At 37.8% G+C, this 16,130-nt stretch overlaps 1 protein-coding gene across 1 annotated transcript in view; it reads right to left on the bottom strand.

Annotated features, from left to right (window-relative positions):
- Window positions 1-667: 667 nt before the first annotated feature.
- The window catches only part of TIMD4 (T-cell immunoglobulin and mucin domain containing 4), an 83,406-nt gene continuing 67,943 nt past the window's right edge, over window positions 668-16,130 (bottom strand). The window contains exons 5-7 of the mRNA XM_006901985.1: window positions 3,752-3,864; window positions 2,495-2,534; window positions 668-752 (exon numbers count right to left, since the gene is read on the bottom strand). Coding sequence (XP_006902047.1) covers window positions 668-752; window positions 2,495-2,534; window positions 3,752-3,864 — 238 coding nt within the window. The remainder of the gene's footprint in view (window positions 753-2,494; window positions 2,535-3,751; window positions 3,865-16,130) is intronic.

Raw genomic sequence — 16,130 nt, 5'->3', positions numbered from 1 at the left:
CCTGATCGACTTCGTTCTGCTGAATGGGGGTTAACTATATGACCTTTGGCTAGTTCCTTCTGCTGGCTGGGCTTCTGCTTTTCTCAGTTCCAAACCCAGAAACCTGCTTTTCTAAACTGCTGTTGGGGAGGTCAATCAGTTACTCATCTTGAAACAGCAGTGGGTCACAACATTTAAGAAGTGCTCATTACAGATTGGTTGTCACATATTTTATTTAGCTGTGAAAGGCCAAGATTGCAGGATTTAGTTGCTGTAAAGACATAAATGTTGATCATGAGCCCACCTCAAAACACGTGGAAGTCCTTCCTTGAACAAATGGAAGAAAAAATACTCTTTTGCCTTATTTATATTTGGTCCATTCTTTCTCCTGAGCTGCTCACAAAGCTACACAGTTGCTGATGCATGAGCACCAACTCATCCTCATCGCCCAAAGAGGGAAAGAAAGGAACAGTTACATCAACTACTTCCTAGATCAAAGAGTCTCTGGATAAGAAATATGTAACTAATTCATCATGTAAAATCCTGGTTTGGGTTTGGTTTTTTTCCCCAAAAAATCCTACCCCCACCCCCCAGAATTCAAATCTCAAACTGAGTGCCGCATGCAAGCCCACAGTCATGTCTTGCTTGTTGAAGACTTAGAATTTCGACCCTAAGGAAAAGTCACATGTTAGAGTGTGAACATGCCGTCTTCATCTTCTCTTCCAAGTTGCACATTATTGAGCACATTTTTATTTTCTCCAACAGTGGTCAGCCTGAAAAGAGAAAAGAGAAACTGATAGTAGTGGAAAACACCAACACAAGGAGTTAATATTACGGTTGCATTGAAAAGCAACCAGTCAAATGCTGCAGGTGCTAAAGAGGTTTGTAGTCTAGTCCAAACTAACTGAGGTCCTGGGAGATGAAGATTTTTGTTAATTTAGTATCATCTTCTTCTTGTTATATGTCATTGAGTTGCCCACAACTCAGTGATCCTATGCACAACAGTTCTGAACCCTACCTTATCCTAAGCCAGTCTCACTGATGCTGGTGCACCTAACCCCATTTCCCCAGTTACTGCGTTAATCCATCTCCTCTGTGTCTTCTCCTACACTGTCCCTCCACCCTTCCAAGCGTGATGTTTTCCTCAAAGGACTGGTCCCTACTGGCCATTTGCCAAATGTATGTGAGATGGAGCTTCACAGTCCTTGCCTCCAAATAGAAGCTTGGTTTCACCCTCTCCAAGAAAGACATTTTTTTTTCTCTTGGCAGTCCATGGTATGTTCAATATTCCTCTCTAGCACAACTTAAAGGCATTGCTGCTGCTTCTGTCATCCTTAGTCATTATCCAGCTCTCTGATTGCATAGCAAGTAACTGTGAAGACCATACCCTGAAGCAGGTACTCCTTAGTCTCTAGACCGACATCATTGCTCTTTAGCATTTTGGAGAGGTTCCTGACAGTAGACTTCCTCAAAGCAATTAGTCCTTTGATTTCCTAACTGCTGATGCCTAGAGTGTTGATTGTGGAGCCAAGGAAACCGAAGTTGTTAACCTGTCTCTTATCCATCCGTGATGCTACCAATTGGCCTAATGGTAAGCATCTTTGTCTTCTTAATGTTTAGCTCTGCAAATGCTTCAGGTCCTCCTCAGTTTTAGCTAGCAATAAGAGAAGGAAAAGTTTCCAAAGTAGCCATTATAACTATTTAAATGTGCCTATTTATCAAAAGGGTTTTTTTTCCGTTTAGATAGAGCAAGTTTATTTTCCATCCATGAATTTATGTCTCCATAAAAAACGAGTTATATACTTTATTTATTAAAACTGTTATCGTTTTATTTTTTCTAAAATATTTTTGATTGGTTTTCATATAATAATTTTTAAGTATGACCTTGAAAAGTCTCATAACAGGGCTTCAGGTTCCCTCTTTGTTACTATTTATTAAAGAACAGGAAATATTATTATAACTATGAAGTGAAGGAAGACCCTTCATCAACATTTTGCATAATCTGTTTCTTTTCAAAATGTCTATTGAATAAAGCAGATTATCAAAATCCTTTTTGAGAGACTCTTGAAACACTGTTTTAAAAACAAAACCAAGTACAAAAAGCCTTCTCCAAAGGTCGAAATGGGCAGAGGGAACAAATCACAGAAATGATGCCTTAGGAGTTGTTTCATTCTCTGTTGCCATCTCTCCTCTTATACAGTATCAAACAGAATTTGAAGCACAATGTAGTGTGATGTATCACCTTTCTTTTTTGCTTATTTTTTCTTTTAGGTCATATTTCTATTACTGCAACATACCTTTGTATGCACATTATGGTCAAACATAATGCCGTGGGAAGAGAGACAGAAGTTAGTAGAGCTAAGTCTCTCCATCTTTTTCCCCTCTAATGACATATGTCTCTGACCTTGTGTTTAATCAGAACACAAGCAGAAGTCATTAAATCACTGAGTAGTATCTAATCATTAGTAGCAGCCTGTACAATCATTACAGCAATCACTCATGCAAGATGAATTACCTTGTGTGTTTCTGCAAACAGTAGCTTTTCCTGAACTTTCCTGAAAAGACAAAGCAGCAATATGAGCAGAGTAGCTAGAATAGAATTGGAATGCCAAGTGAAGTTAGAAACTGCCTCAAAGAGAATAAAGCATCTGCAAAGTCGAGAAGTTGAGGACTGACTTTTGCCGAAGGAAACCATTCCTTCTCTCAGGTGCTAGGATGCTTCTGCCAAATAATTTCAGAGTCCCAAAGAAAACCAAGCATGGCTCAGTCAACCACTTAACTACTAGTTAATAGATCAGAGGTTCAAATCTACCCAGAGGCATCTTGGAAAACAGGCCTGGTGATTTGCTGTGAAGGATCACAATCCTTGAAGACCTTATTAATGGGCTTAATGTGAGTCAGAGTGGATTCACCAGCAACTAACCACTGTTGTCATCCAAGCAGTACTCATCAATTGCATGGTTTTTCTTACTTTGTGGGCAATGGTCTTAAGCTACATTAACTTATCTGTTCACCTAGAATTAGAATGTCTACTTGAGTTTTATAACATTTCTTTTTAGGACGTATAACTTTCCCAAACTATAACCTAAGCCTTTGTATGAAAAGGACATGGATTCATTGTGAGTTGCACAGAGCCAATATCCAATCCATAGCAACACTATGTACTAGCAAAGAGCACACTGCCTGTTCTGCACCTGCCCCGGTAGTGGTTGTAGATCATTGTGATCCACAGAGTTTTGATTGATTAATTTTTTCAAGTAGATTCTTCTCTCTCTATCCTGATCTAGATGCTATTCTCTTTAGCATCACAGCAAAACATAAGCCTCCACTGATAGACCAATGGTGGCTGTACATGCGGTCCATTGGCTGAGAACCAACTTGAGTCTGGCATATGCACGGTGAGAAATCTTTAATTGCCTCCCAAGTGAAATAACTCTCACTGTTGTGGAGTGAGAACTGACTCACAGCTGACTGATGTGTTTTTAAGATAGTTAATCACATGGGAGAACATTGTCTATCTTTTGCCAGAGAGGTCCCCTTGGTTAAGCAGAACAGCTCCCTATGGACAGCCAAAATGAAGAAATTCTTCTCTAAGCCATTAATACATTAGGGAGAATGAATTCTACCCTGGTCTGGGTTGGAGACAATGACAGAAATGAGACCCGTTAGGGAGAATAGAAGCCCCAGGAAGCAGAAAAAACCCACTTCCAGATCTGCTAGAAGTCACTATGGCTCTGAAGGGTTCCATGGCCCCCAATACTGCCCTCCTTACCTCGATAGATAAACCCCACGAGCAACATTAACACCACAAATCCCACACAGGGAGCAATGATCATCAGCAGGTCAGAGCTGTCGGATATTTTAATCTGGTGAGACATGGGAAGGCTCACTCATTTCTGAACATCAGTGTTCACAGAAGTCTCCCACCCCAGTAACAATATCCAGTCACCCACAGTGGTAAGTATTTCATCACCAAGGAAATGATGAGATAGATTCTCAATGTGTCTCAAAATCAAAGGCAATCTTAAAATTGAAAGTTTAAAAAGTATCTGAATAAGTAATTTCATCTATTTACCCAAATTCTCTATATTTTAGAAATTAGGTATATGGGTCTATATGTAGAGGTACAGGATTCTGAACATAAATTCTTTTCCAAGTGTACTTCAATAGAAGAATGGATAAACAAAATGAGGTATGTGCATAAAGGGGAATATTATTCAGCCATAAAGACTAATGAAGTTCCAATTCATGTCATAACACAGTGAACCTTGAAACACGGTGAGTCAGGTAAGTCAGACACAAAGGAATAAATACTATATGATGCCATCTATAGTAAATAGAATAGGCAAATGCACAGAGGCAGAAGTTTATTAGTGATTATCAGGACCCAGAGGAAGAAGCATATATGCCATTAGCTGACAATGAGTTTTTGTTTGGAGTGATAAAAATCTTTAAGAAATGTATAGTAGGGGTGGTAGCACACGTTGATGAATATAATTATTGTCACTCAATTGTAGATTCAAAAATACTTAAAATAACAAATCTTTTGCTATGTATATTTTATCACAATAATTTAAAATTATAACTACTTAAAAAAACTGCTACAAGTTTCATGTTCCACAGTGATTTTTTTTCTTCTTCTACTGACCACAACTTAAATATTTTGAATTTTCACCAGCCCTGTGTATAGCTGACTTGGGCTTTTAGAGAAAACAGAATTAAATAAAAAACAGCTCAACGTAAAATGTGCTATTGCAGTGGTGCTCAGAGAGTGGTTGAGTAGTAGCCAATGAGTTCAAAATTATTTTCATGAGACGTTATTTGCCATTTTTACTTTTGCCCTCTCTGGAGATAAGAGCAGAGTTTCCCAGAGGCTACACTTTATGTTGTAGAACATTTCCTATTGAGCTCTGTGGTGTTTTGGGTTTTTTAAATTTTTTTTATTTAACTCTTTTTTTCTAAAAACCTAAGTCAGCTATACACAGGACTAGTGAAAATGCAAAAGATTTAAATCATAGCCAGGGGGGAAATATTCACCACGGGAAATGAAGCTTGCAACATTATTTTTTAATCATTATTTTAAAAAAAAAAGCAATAAAATGTACACACACACACAAAACCCATTTAGGAATCTCTGATGGCTTAGTGGAAAGAAATTGTACTACCAACATTACAACTAACAGAGGTGACAACTACCAGATGCTCTTCAGGGGAAGGAGCAGCATCCCCCATGCCATTTACTGCCTCTGAAAATCCAGCTTTGGGTAGTTTCAACTCGAGGGTACACAACAATAACAGCCTATAAAGTGTGATGATATCTTTATCCTGATGCAAAAGGAAGGTATGGGGACATCATCACTGTGATACAAATGGAACATAGGAAATAGATACATAATCCCTCTACTTCCTGTTAGCCAGACTTTCATAACATTGCAAAAATGTGAAACAATCTCATTTATTTTCTATTCTATGTGAGAAAGATACCATTTTCATAAAACGTATATTATTTGTAGTAACATAATGGCTCTGTTATCATTATTTTTAAATGGATTAATAATTTTTCTAATGTTTCTATTTTCATCTTCAAGTGTATAAAATGGCCCTGGTTATCAAAGAGTGTGTGAGACATAGTTCTCTGCACACAAGCATTTAGGCATCAGACCTAAAGGTCCTGTCATGGCTAGACCCTCATCTTCTACCCTGTCTATGTTCTGTTTCCTGCCTGTCCTGTCCTGCTTTTACTACACAAATTACAGAGCCAGCAAGGGCAGGATAACAAATGGGCATCTCAGAAGAGAGGTGCAGTAAAGAAGGGAGGCTGAGAAACATTCATTTTCCTTTAGAGATTTCTGTACTGTCTGAATTTTCTACTCAATACAATTTGAGTTCACTTTTGTAATAATAAAAAGAAATGAAGGTCACTATTAACAAATGAGAGAAAACAACTGATGGCAAGTGTTAATTCTGTAGGACGTTATTAATCAAAGGCCATAGAAAAGGAACACAAAAGGGTTAGGCATGTGCAATTTTATTTTTCTTTCCAAAGCATCTATGGATGCAGAAGTAGGACTAGCAATGTTGCTTCTGTCCAAACTATAAAACTACCAATCCATTAGCTATTTCATAAGAATTGCAATGCATCTTGCCACTTAGCAATATCCTGCACTCCCTGATTGGTCTCTGAAATCTTTACTGTGAATTTTAAACATTTTAGTTGCATACCTCAAATATTTCCCCAACTTTTTACCTGTTCTGATGATTCAGCTTCATTTTCCACGAAAAATGTTGTCTCAGACACTGAAAAGGAAAGGAAGAATAAAATGGCAATACTACCTATGGAAGAATGAAATACCATCTCTGGAAATAAGTATTTCAATCCCATCTTGGATTCCAATTGCTGTGTTTAACTTTTTAATGCTATCCTTTTTTTCTTATATAATGTGATCATATACATCTCTCCTTTTGTTTGTTTGTTTTGACATATGCTTTCTCTGAATTCATTATTTTCTGTTAGGAACGTGTATAACCACGACTTCAAATATACTTGAAAATGCATTAACTTTGTATTTCCTGCATATGATCAGTCTCAATAATATGGATTTTCATGAGAATGCTATTTCTGTTAAATATCATTTATTTCTAGCAAAATAAATATCCTAATCTCATATACTATGTAGAACTCAAAAGACGAAACATCTAGTCTTTTATTGACCAATGCCACAAAAAAGATTTTTTTCTTTGGTTCCAAGCATCACTGGTTTAAAGAAGAAGGAAAAAAAAGCTTAAAAGGATATATTTGCAAAATATTTGGTGAAAGATGAAACATTACAAACCACACATTCATCTTAATAGGCTATTACCTAAAATTTGCATATTATTTAGGAAGCTCTGGTGGCCTGGTCCATAGAGAGTTTCTCTGCTAAACCAAGAGATGGGCCTCTTTAGAAGTTCAGATCCATCTTCCATCTTCAGGGGAGAAGATAGATAACCTCTTCTTGTGCTCTTTTACAACCTTCGGAAACCAACTTGAAGGTAATGCGTTTGAGGATGTTTAATCCAATTTTCTCACACACCCCCCCCAAATCTCCATTTTACATATGAATAGAAGAGGCTATCAGGAAATTTTGACTAAATTTCCTGTAGGTCCTAGCAGTGCAGTGCATAGACGATATTTATCATATTTGCCAGCCTGTCACTCAACAAATATTTATTGAACATTTATTAGAGGCCACACACTTCATTAACTACCAAGAAACACAGGGATTCAACAGTTTAGTGGAGAAAGTTAAGTAAATAATTTGAACTGTTTTAAAAATAAATTTTAAATGTGTGTGATGATGGAAAAAAATAGAAAGGCATGTTCTAGGAGCATCTGACAAGGATTTCTAATCTCTTCTGGAAGGTTATAGTCCCTTGATAAAATGAAGCTGAAGCTGAAACATAGAATCGTGTGATAACCAATACTTGAGCCCAGGAAGAGAATCATATTGGGAATCTAAGTGCGAAGCACTGGTGGTGCAACTGTTAACACACTTACTTGTTAACCCAAAGGTTAAAATTTAAGTTCACTCAGAGGCCTTGGAAGGTAGGCTTGAAAAATCCTCTTCTGAAAAATTAGCCCTTGACAACTCCATGGAGCACAATTTTACTCTTACACCGGTGGATCCTCATGAGTTGGAATTGGCTCCCGGGATACTGCACAAGTACTGAAAGCGTTGTCTGGGCATCAATAACAGTAAAAAGAATACAGCCCAGCCCCATCTATTAAGCCCAGTCCCATCTATTAAGAAATTACAGCACAGGGAGAGCAAAAGACGACATCAGCTCTGGCAGCCCAGTGTGTTAATGGTTAAATTCACAGGCTGCTAGAAGGAATGGGAAGAACACAGGCCAGAGGCCCTTAGACAAAGGTCAGTGAAAGTTGCATTAGAGTTGAGCTCATTGAGGACAAAGTCTGTCTCTGCGTCTCTGGAGCCACAACATCATCTGACACATACTTGTTGCCAATAGGTGCTATCAAATTAATTTTTCAATTCATAATAATCTCATGCGACCAAGTAGAATTGCCCATTGGGTTTTCTGTGCTGTGAACCTTTAGAGGAGCAAGATTTCTTTCCAACAGAGCTACTAAAAAACCTCATAGACTAAAAAACAAACATACTAAAAATACCCAACTTATTGTTGTCAGGTCAGAACTGACTTTTAGTTGCCCCTCCATCAGGTTTCTTTTTGAAGCTGTGGATCACACAGAAGGAGATGAGTCCATTTTCTCTCAAGGAGCCTATGGGTAATTCAAATATTTAGAAAGGCACACTCTTTAGAATATCAGCATTATTCCCTACATTCTAGACCACCAGAAATTACTCCAGAGCTGCTGTTGTTGTCAAGAAGTCCCTTTGAGTCAACTATAACTCATAGCAACCTGCTGAACAATAGATCTGAACCTTGCCCTATCCTGAACCATCCTCACAATCTCTGCTAAGCTAAAACCCATTATTACAATTACTATGTCAATCTACCAGGTTGAAGTTCTTTTCAACCTGATTTTCAAGCAAGGTTATGCCATTTACATAACACAGGTTGTTGGTGAGGAGTCTTCCAATCCTCATGCCATGTTGTTCTTCATATAGTTCAATTTCATTATTGATTTCTCAGCAAACTGCCATATGCTATTTATGAAATCTAATGAAGACTGAAACTGCTGATTGAAACATGTCAATTGGTATTCCATAAATTCCTGGGAATTTATGTTTATCTATGCTGTGAGTGTATCTTGAACTTCTTTCATTATAATTTGTTCTTGATTGTATGCTTACTCCTGAAACATTTCAGTGTCCAGCAATTATTTTTGGTAGTGTGATTCTATGCATTCCTAACACCATTTTTCAATGCTTCTTACACAATTCAAGATTTTGCCCACAGACTCAATTCTGAAGTACTGAAACTCGAGGCTTAAATTTCTACTTCGGTTCTTTCAACTTGGAAAATGCTAGCATGTTCTTTCCCATATGGTTTTTTAACTCCAGCTCTTTGCACATTTCATTGTAACACATTGCTTTATCTACTTGAGCTTCTTTCTGAAATTTTCTGTTCAGCACTCTTCAGAATTTCTTCCCTTTATTTTGGTCTCTCTGCTTTTGGTGGCTTTCAGCTAAGAGCCATCTGCATCAGCAATGATATCCTTAGTGTCACAGCATCTTCTAAATCCAACTGGAATTTCTAGCAGTTCTCTACAAGTGCACTGTTCTAGTTGCTTTTGAGTGATCTTCAGCAATATTTTGCTTCCATGTGATAGTAACAATACTATTCAATATTCCACAAAATGTCCACATTTTGTTGGATCACTTTTCTTGGGAGTTGGAACAAAAACAGATCACTTTAAGTTAGTTGGTCAGGTAACTCTCTTTCAAATTTCCTGGCACAGATTGATGAACATGTCCATAGCTGTATCTGTTAGCTGAAATGTGTCATGTCTGTCTCTTTACTGTGAATGTCACCCTGCATCTCCATGCTTCATCCTGCATCTGCACACTTCACCTGCATCTCTACACATCTGCACATCCTTCTGGGCCTTTTCCTAGAAGTTCCAGCCCTACTGCCTGGAAGTCATATCGCTGCCATCTGGAAGTCCCTCCCCACCACCCAGAAGTCCAGCTCCTGGAAGTCACATTTGGCCACCTGAAAGTCTTGCACCCACCACCAAGAGGTCCAGGACCCACCATCTGGAGATCTTGGCACCACAGCCTGGAAGCCCAAACACAAAACCCTGAATGATGACCTGCTGCAACCCCTCTGAACTGCACCAGAAACATCAGTATAACAGGTGAACCCATTTAATTTCCTCTAAGGTGTGCCTGATACAGGTCATGGTCTTTGCAATCACTTGTTATGCATCAGAGAGTTGGACAGTGACTAGGGAGGATATAAGGAGAATTTATGCCTTTGAACAGTGGTGCTGAAGAAGAGTATTTAGGGTACCATGTACTGCTAGGAAAACAAACAGATTCATCCTGTAGAGGGTTAAAGCGGGCGACTCCTTGGATGCAAGAATTCTGAGGCTTTGTCTAACATACTTTGGACATGTTGTAAGGAAGGACCACTCCTTGGAGAGGGACATCATGCTTGGTAGGGTGGAGGGATAGCACAGGAGGGGAAGGCCCTCTATGAGGTGGATTGATTCATTGACTGGGGTAATCAGGATGGGTCTATCGGGAACAATGTGATTGGCACAGGATAGACCAGAGTTTAGTGCTGTTGTACATAGGGTCACTATGAGTCTCAAGCAACTCAATGGCACATAACAACAACAACAACAACAACCTCCCAAAGTATGAGCTGCTTTTAGCCCAGAGCATTTTGGACTGGTTTTGCTGCAGCAGTTGTCTGACAGAGGAGGATACTAATTCACACACCTTTTCTCTCCAGAATGGAAACAATTTTTTCCTTTAGTCAAAAGTTTAGAGAGAAACCAAGGCAGGGTAGCTGTTCCACCCTCCTCTGGAGCAGTGACATCAGATCAAGAACCTACTATGGCCTCAGACATGAAAAACTCTACCACAGCAATGCCACGTAAGAAGCAGGCTACTACACACCCTCCACAAAGCCAGAGCGAGACGTCACTGCCCCCACCAAATGACACAGCATCAATAGATTTCCTAAAGTCAGAAAGTTTGATGGAACTTTCTAACACAGAATTTAAAAGAACAATGGTTGAATTTTTTTCAATGGGTGAAATACAAATTTGATGAATTACAGGACACTGTAAGCAAAAACCAAGAGGAACATTAAAAACAAAACAAAACACAAACCCAATACAAAACAATGCAGATAAAACAAATGCGGCATAAGAGGCTCTGGAAAAACAAGAAACTACAATCCAAAATACGAGGTCCAATGTTTAAGATGCTGTCAATTTGTTGGAGGGACACATGTAACAGAGTTGAAGAGATGGAAAACAGAATTAGTGAAATAGAAGAAATAATTGTCACCATTAGAACAAAAAGCAGAATCAAAAAGAAAGGAAAAAGAAGAAAACCTAAGAAAAAATGTGGGACAACGTCAAGAGAAATAATATACAAATAATCTCAGATCAGAAAAAGCAAGTAAAGGCACTGAAAAAGTTGTGAAAGAATTACTATAAGAAAATATTTCAGGCATAATAAAGAATGAGAGAATATATCTTCAAGAAACTGAGTGAACACCATATAGAATAAATCCCAAAATAAAAACACCAAGGCATACTATACTCAAATTTGCCAGAACCAAAGATAAGGAGAGAATTCTGAAAGCAGCAAGGGAGAAATAAGGAGTATAAGGTAGAACAAATAAGATTAAGTGACTATTTCTCAGCAGAAACCATGTGAACAAGATGACACTGGAATAATGACATGTATTGAACACTCAAAGAATACAAGTGCCAACCAAGAATACTATATTAAGCAAAACAGTCATTTATATATGAAGGACAGATCAAGATATTCTCAGAAGAGCAGAACCTAACGGAGTATTTAGAAAAAAAGACCCATGTTACAGGAAACACTGAGAGACTTCCTTCTTACAGAGGAGCTACAGAAAGCAGGATGGACCAAAGTAACCAGCAACAATACCAAAAAGAACTCAACAAAATGATAGTAATAAACCCTTGGCTGTCAATAATCACACTGAATGTGAACAGTTTAAATGCACCACCGAAGAGAAAATGATTAGCAGATTGGATTTAAAAAAAATCCATCAATATGCTGTCAACAAGAGAAACACCTGAATAGTGAGGAAAAAGAAAGATTAAAAATGAAAGGATGGGGGGAAAAATATACCAAGCAAATGGCAACCAGAAAAAAAGCAGGTATATTAATATTAATCTCTGGTAAAATAGATTTCAATGCTAAAAACATCAAAAAGGACAAGGAAGGCTACTACATAATGCTTAAAGGGTCAGTAGAACAGAGGACATAACAATTATAAATATATATGCACCAAATGAAAGAGTTTCAAAATATATAAAACAAACATTAACAAAACTTAAAAAGGAAATAGACAACACCACTATAGTAGATGGAAACTTCAATATACCATTCTCAAGAAAAGATAGAACTACCAGAAAGAAACTCAACAAAGAATTAAACCACACAATAAACCAACTCAATCTCCTATATATTTATAACCTAACCTAATGTACACCTCATATGAGTCGCAAGCGACTCGACGGCACATAACAACAACAACAACAAAAATGTACACCTCCCCATAAAAAAGCACAGCATACCTTCTTCTCCAATGTACATGTAATATTCTCCAGGATAGATCACATTTAATGTCACAAGACAATCATCAATAAATTAAAAAATATAGAAATACTACAAAGCATCTTCTCAGACCACAATGCAACAAAATTAGAAATGAATAAAAAAGAGGATAAAGCAGAAAAAAATCATACATTTGGAAGCTGAACAACATCTTGCTTGAACATGAGTGAGAACGAGAAGAAATAAAAAATGAAGTTAAAAAGTTTATTGAAACAAATGACAATGAAAACACAACTTATCAAAACCTCTGGGAAATTGCCAAAGTAGTATTCAGAGGTCAATTTATAGCAATAAGCAAACACATGAAGGCAAAAAAAAAAATGACCATTTATTCTTCAAAACAATATCTCCAAGAAATTGAAAAAGAACATCAAGAAAACCTGACAGCCTCTTAAAAAAACTGAAATTATAAAAATTAGGACAGAAAAAATGGAATAGAAAACAGAAAAACAATTGAAACTACCAACAAAACCAGGAATTGATTCTTTGAAAAGGTCAATAAAATTGACCAACCATTAGCAAAACTAACAAAGGAAAGTAAAGAAAAGACACAAATAATTCGAATAAGAGATGAAATGGGCAATGTCACAATAGAACCAACTAAAATAAAAAGGCTAACAATGGAATATTATGAAAAACTATACTCAAACAAATATGAAAACCTAGAGGAAATGGACAAATTCTTGGAAACTTATAACCTACCTAAAGTAACACAGATTGAAACTGAATACCTGAACAGACACATTGCAAAAGACAAAACTGAAAAGGTAATAAAACAACTTCCAGTCAATAAAAGCCCTGGACCAGATGGTTTTACAAGTAAATTTTATCAAACAGAGAAGAACTGTCACCAATTCTACATAAAGTATTTCAGAAAATAGAAAAAGATGGAATTCTTCTAAACTCTTTCTATGAAGCAAACATATCCTTGATACCAAACACCATCACCAAAATTGAATACTATAGGCTAGTATCTCTCATAAACATTGATGCTAAAATCCTGAATAAAATCCAGGCCAATACAACCCAATGATATTGTTGTTAAGTGTTATCTAGTTGCAGGCGACTCACAGAGACCCTATGAAGGAGAGTCCTCAACGCTTGAGTGCCTTTCATCCTCTCTCCATGTTCATAGGGTTTCCGGAGGCAAGCTATTATGGAAGTGGATGCCACTCCTGGCTTGCCTGGCTTCTGAAGGCAAAGTAGTCCTTCACATGCAAAAACTGCCACAATACTCGCTTGCTCTGGCAACCAGGTCATAGCAGCCCTGGGAGGAGCAAACCTGGGAGAGTATGGCAGCCTTCTCTCCCCTCTTCCCATTTTGGGCCTGAAGCCCCCTGCTGCCTTAAACCCTAGGCCAGCCCTGGTTTGCCTGGCTCCTGGGGGCAGAGTAATCCTTCAGGTGCAAAAAATGCCACAACACCCACACACACAGCATGATGCTTGCTCTGGACAATCCAATGATACATATTTTAAAAAATTATTCACCATTTCCAAATGGGATTCATAACAGGTATGCAAGGATGGTTCTACATAAGAAAAAACAATCAGTGAAATTCATCAAATTAACAAAGCAAAGAACAAGAACCACATGATCCTATCAATCGACGCAGAAAAGGCCTTTGGAAAAAATCCAACACCCTTTCCTGATTAAAACACTCAAAAAATAGGAATAGAGGGTTATTTCCTCAACATAGTAAAAAGTATATACACAAACCCAAGAGGTAACATTGTTCTCAATGGAAAGAGATTAAAGGCATTTCCTTTGAGAACAGGAACTAGACAAGGATGACCACTATCCCCTTTCCTATTCAATATTATATTGGAAGTCAGCAATAGCAATAAACAAGAGAAGGAAATAAGAGGTATCAAATTGGCAAAGAGGAGGTAAAATTATCTCTATGTGCAGATGATATGATAGCATACTTAGAAAACCATAAAGACTCTGTAAGAAAACTACTGGACATTGTTGAACAATTCAGCAAAGTGGCAAGATACAAGACCAACATAAAAAATTATTGGATTTCTCTACAGTGACAAAAAGAATACAGAACTAGAGCTAAGAAAAACAGTGCCCATCACAAGAGCTAATCATATGATTAAATACTTGGGAATAAATCTAACTAGAAACACAAAATTATTTAAAACTATTAAAAGAAAATTATAAAACATTACTACAAAAAACAAATGGAGACCTAGAGAAAGGGAAGAATATACTTTACTCTTGAATAGTAAGACTCAATATCATGAAAATGACAATTCAACCACAAATCTTGCATAATCAATGAAACATACATAGACATTACTCTGGAATCCCCCGCTTTCAGCTAAGATCCACCTAACATTAGCAACAATATCCCTAGTACCATGACCCCTTCTAAACCCAGCCTGGACTTCTGGCAGTTCTCTGCTGATGTGCTGTTCCAGTTGTTTTTGGATAATCTTCAGTAGAATCTTGTTTGCATGCAATGATATTGTTCTATATTTTCCACACTCTGTTGGGTCACCCTTCTTTGGAATGGGAACAAATATAGATCTTCCAGCCAGTTGGCCAAGAGACTGTTTTCCAGATTACTTGGCACAACTTGGTGAGCACATCCAGGCCAGCATCTGTTTGTTGAAATACCATTGGTATAACATCTATTCCTGGGGCCTTATTTTTTGCTATTTCCTTCAAGCAACTTGAAATACTTCCTTCATCATAGGCTCTTGCTCATATGTTGTTTCATGAAATTCTTCTGTGTCTGCCAATTCTTTTCGATACAGTGACTCAGTATATTCTTTCCATCTTCTTTTAATACTTCCTGGATCATTTAATATTCTGCCTAAAGCATCCTTGATTATAGTAACTCGAGGTTTGAATTTGTTCTTCAGTTCCTTGAGCTTAAGAAATGCTGAACAAGTTCGGCCCTTTTGATTTTCTGACTCCAGCTCCTTGCACATTTTATTGTAATTTTTTACATTGTCATCCCATGCTGTCTTTTAGAACCAGCTCTTTAGTTTCTTGAATTCTTTTTTCTGCTTTGCCTTTTCTGTGCTCCAGTGCAATATTCAGAGTTTCTTCTGACATCCATTTTGGTCTTTTCTTCCTCCTCTTTCTTTGTAATGATCGTTTGCACGCTTCCTGGATGATACCCTTGATATCCTCCCGCAACTCATTTGGTCTTTGCTCATTAGTGTTCAAGGCATCAAACCTGTTCCTGAGTGGTTGTGAAATTCAGGTGGGACTGCATGGCTCAAAATTGGGAAGAGTGTATGGCAGGAATGTGTCCTATCTCCATACCTTTTCAACCTGTATGCAGAATAGATTATCTGGGAGGTTGGGTTCTATGAGGAGAAATGTGGAGTCAGGATTGGTGAAAGATCTGTCAACAATCTGCGTTATGCAGATGACACAACCCTGCTTGCTGAAACTGAGGAAGATCTGAAGTGTTTGCTGCAGAGGGTCAAGGACTGCAGCCTTCAATATGCAATGAGGCTCAATATCGAGAAGACAAAGATTCTCACAACTGCACCAATTGGCAGCATCAGGATGGATGGTGAAGTGATTGAGATTGTTAACAACTTTAGTCTGCTTAGCTCCACAGACAACACTCTTGGCACCAGCAGCCAGGAAATTAAGAGACGTATGGCGATGGGAAAGTCTGCTGTTAGGGAACTCTCCAAAGTACTGAGGAGAAATAGTGTCACTCTGGAGACTAAGGTGTGCCTGATACACGCCATGGTCTTTGCAATCACTTGCTATGTGCCATAGAGTTAGACAATAATAACTAGGGAGAAATGCCTTTGAGCTGTGGTGCTGCAGAAGACTGTTGAATGTACCATGGACTGCTAAGAAAACAGATTCAT

This window comes from Elephantulus edwardii, unplaced genomic scaffold (genome assembly GCF_000299155.1).
Source record: "Elephantulus edwardii isolate Elephantulus edwardi_28Jun2011 unplaced genomic scaffold, EleEdw1.0 scaffold00354, whole genome shotgun sequence".
Lineage (NCBI taxonomy): Eukaryota > Metazoa > Chordata > Mammalia > Macroscelidea > Macroscelididae > Elephantulus > Elephantulus edwardii.
Note: the sequence above shows the minus strand (reverse complement) of the source record. Positions and strands in the feature narration are given on the sequence as shown.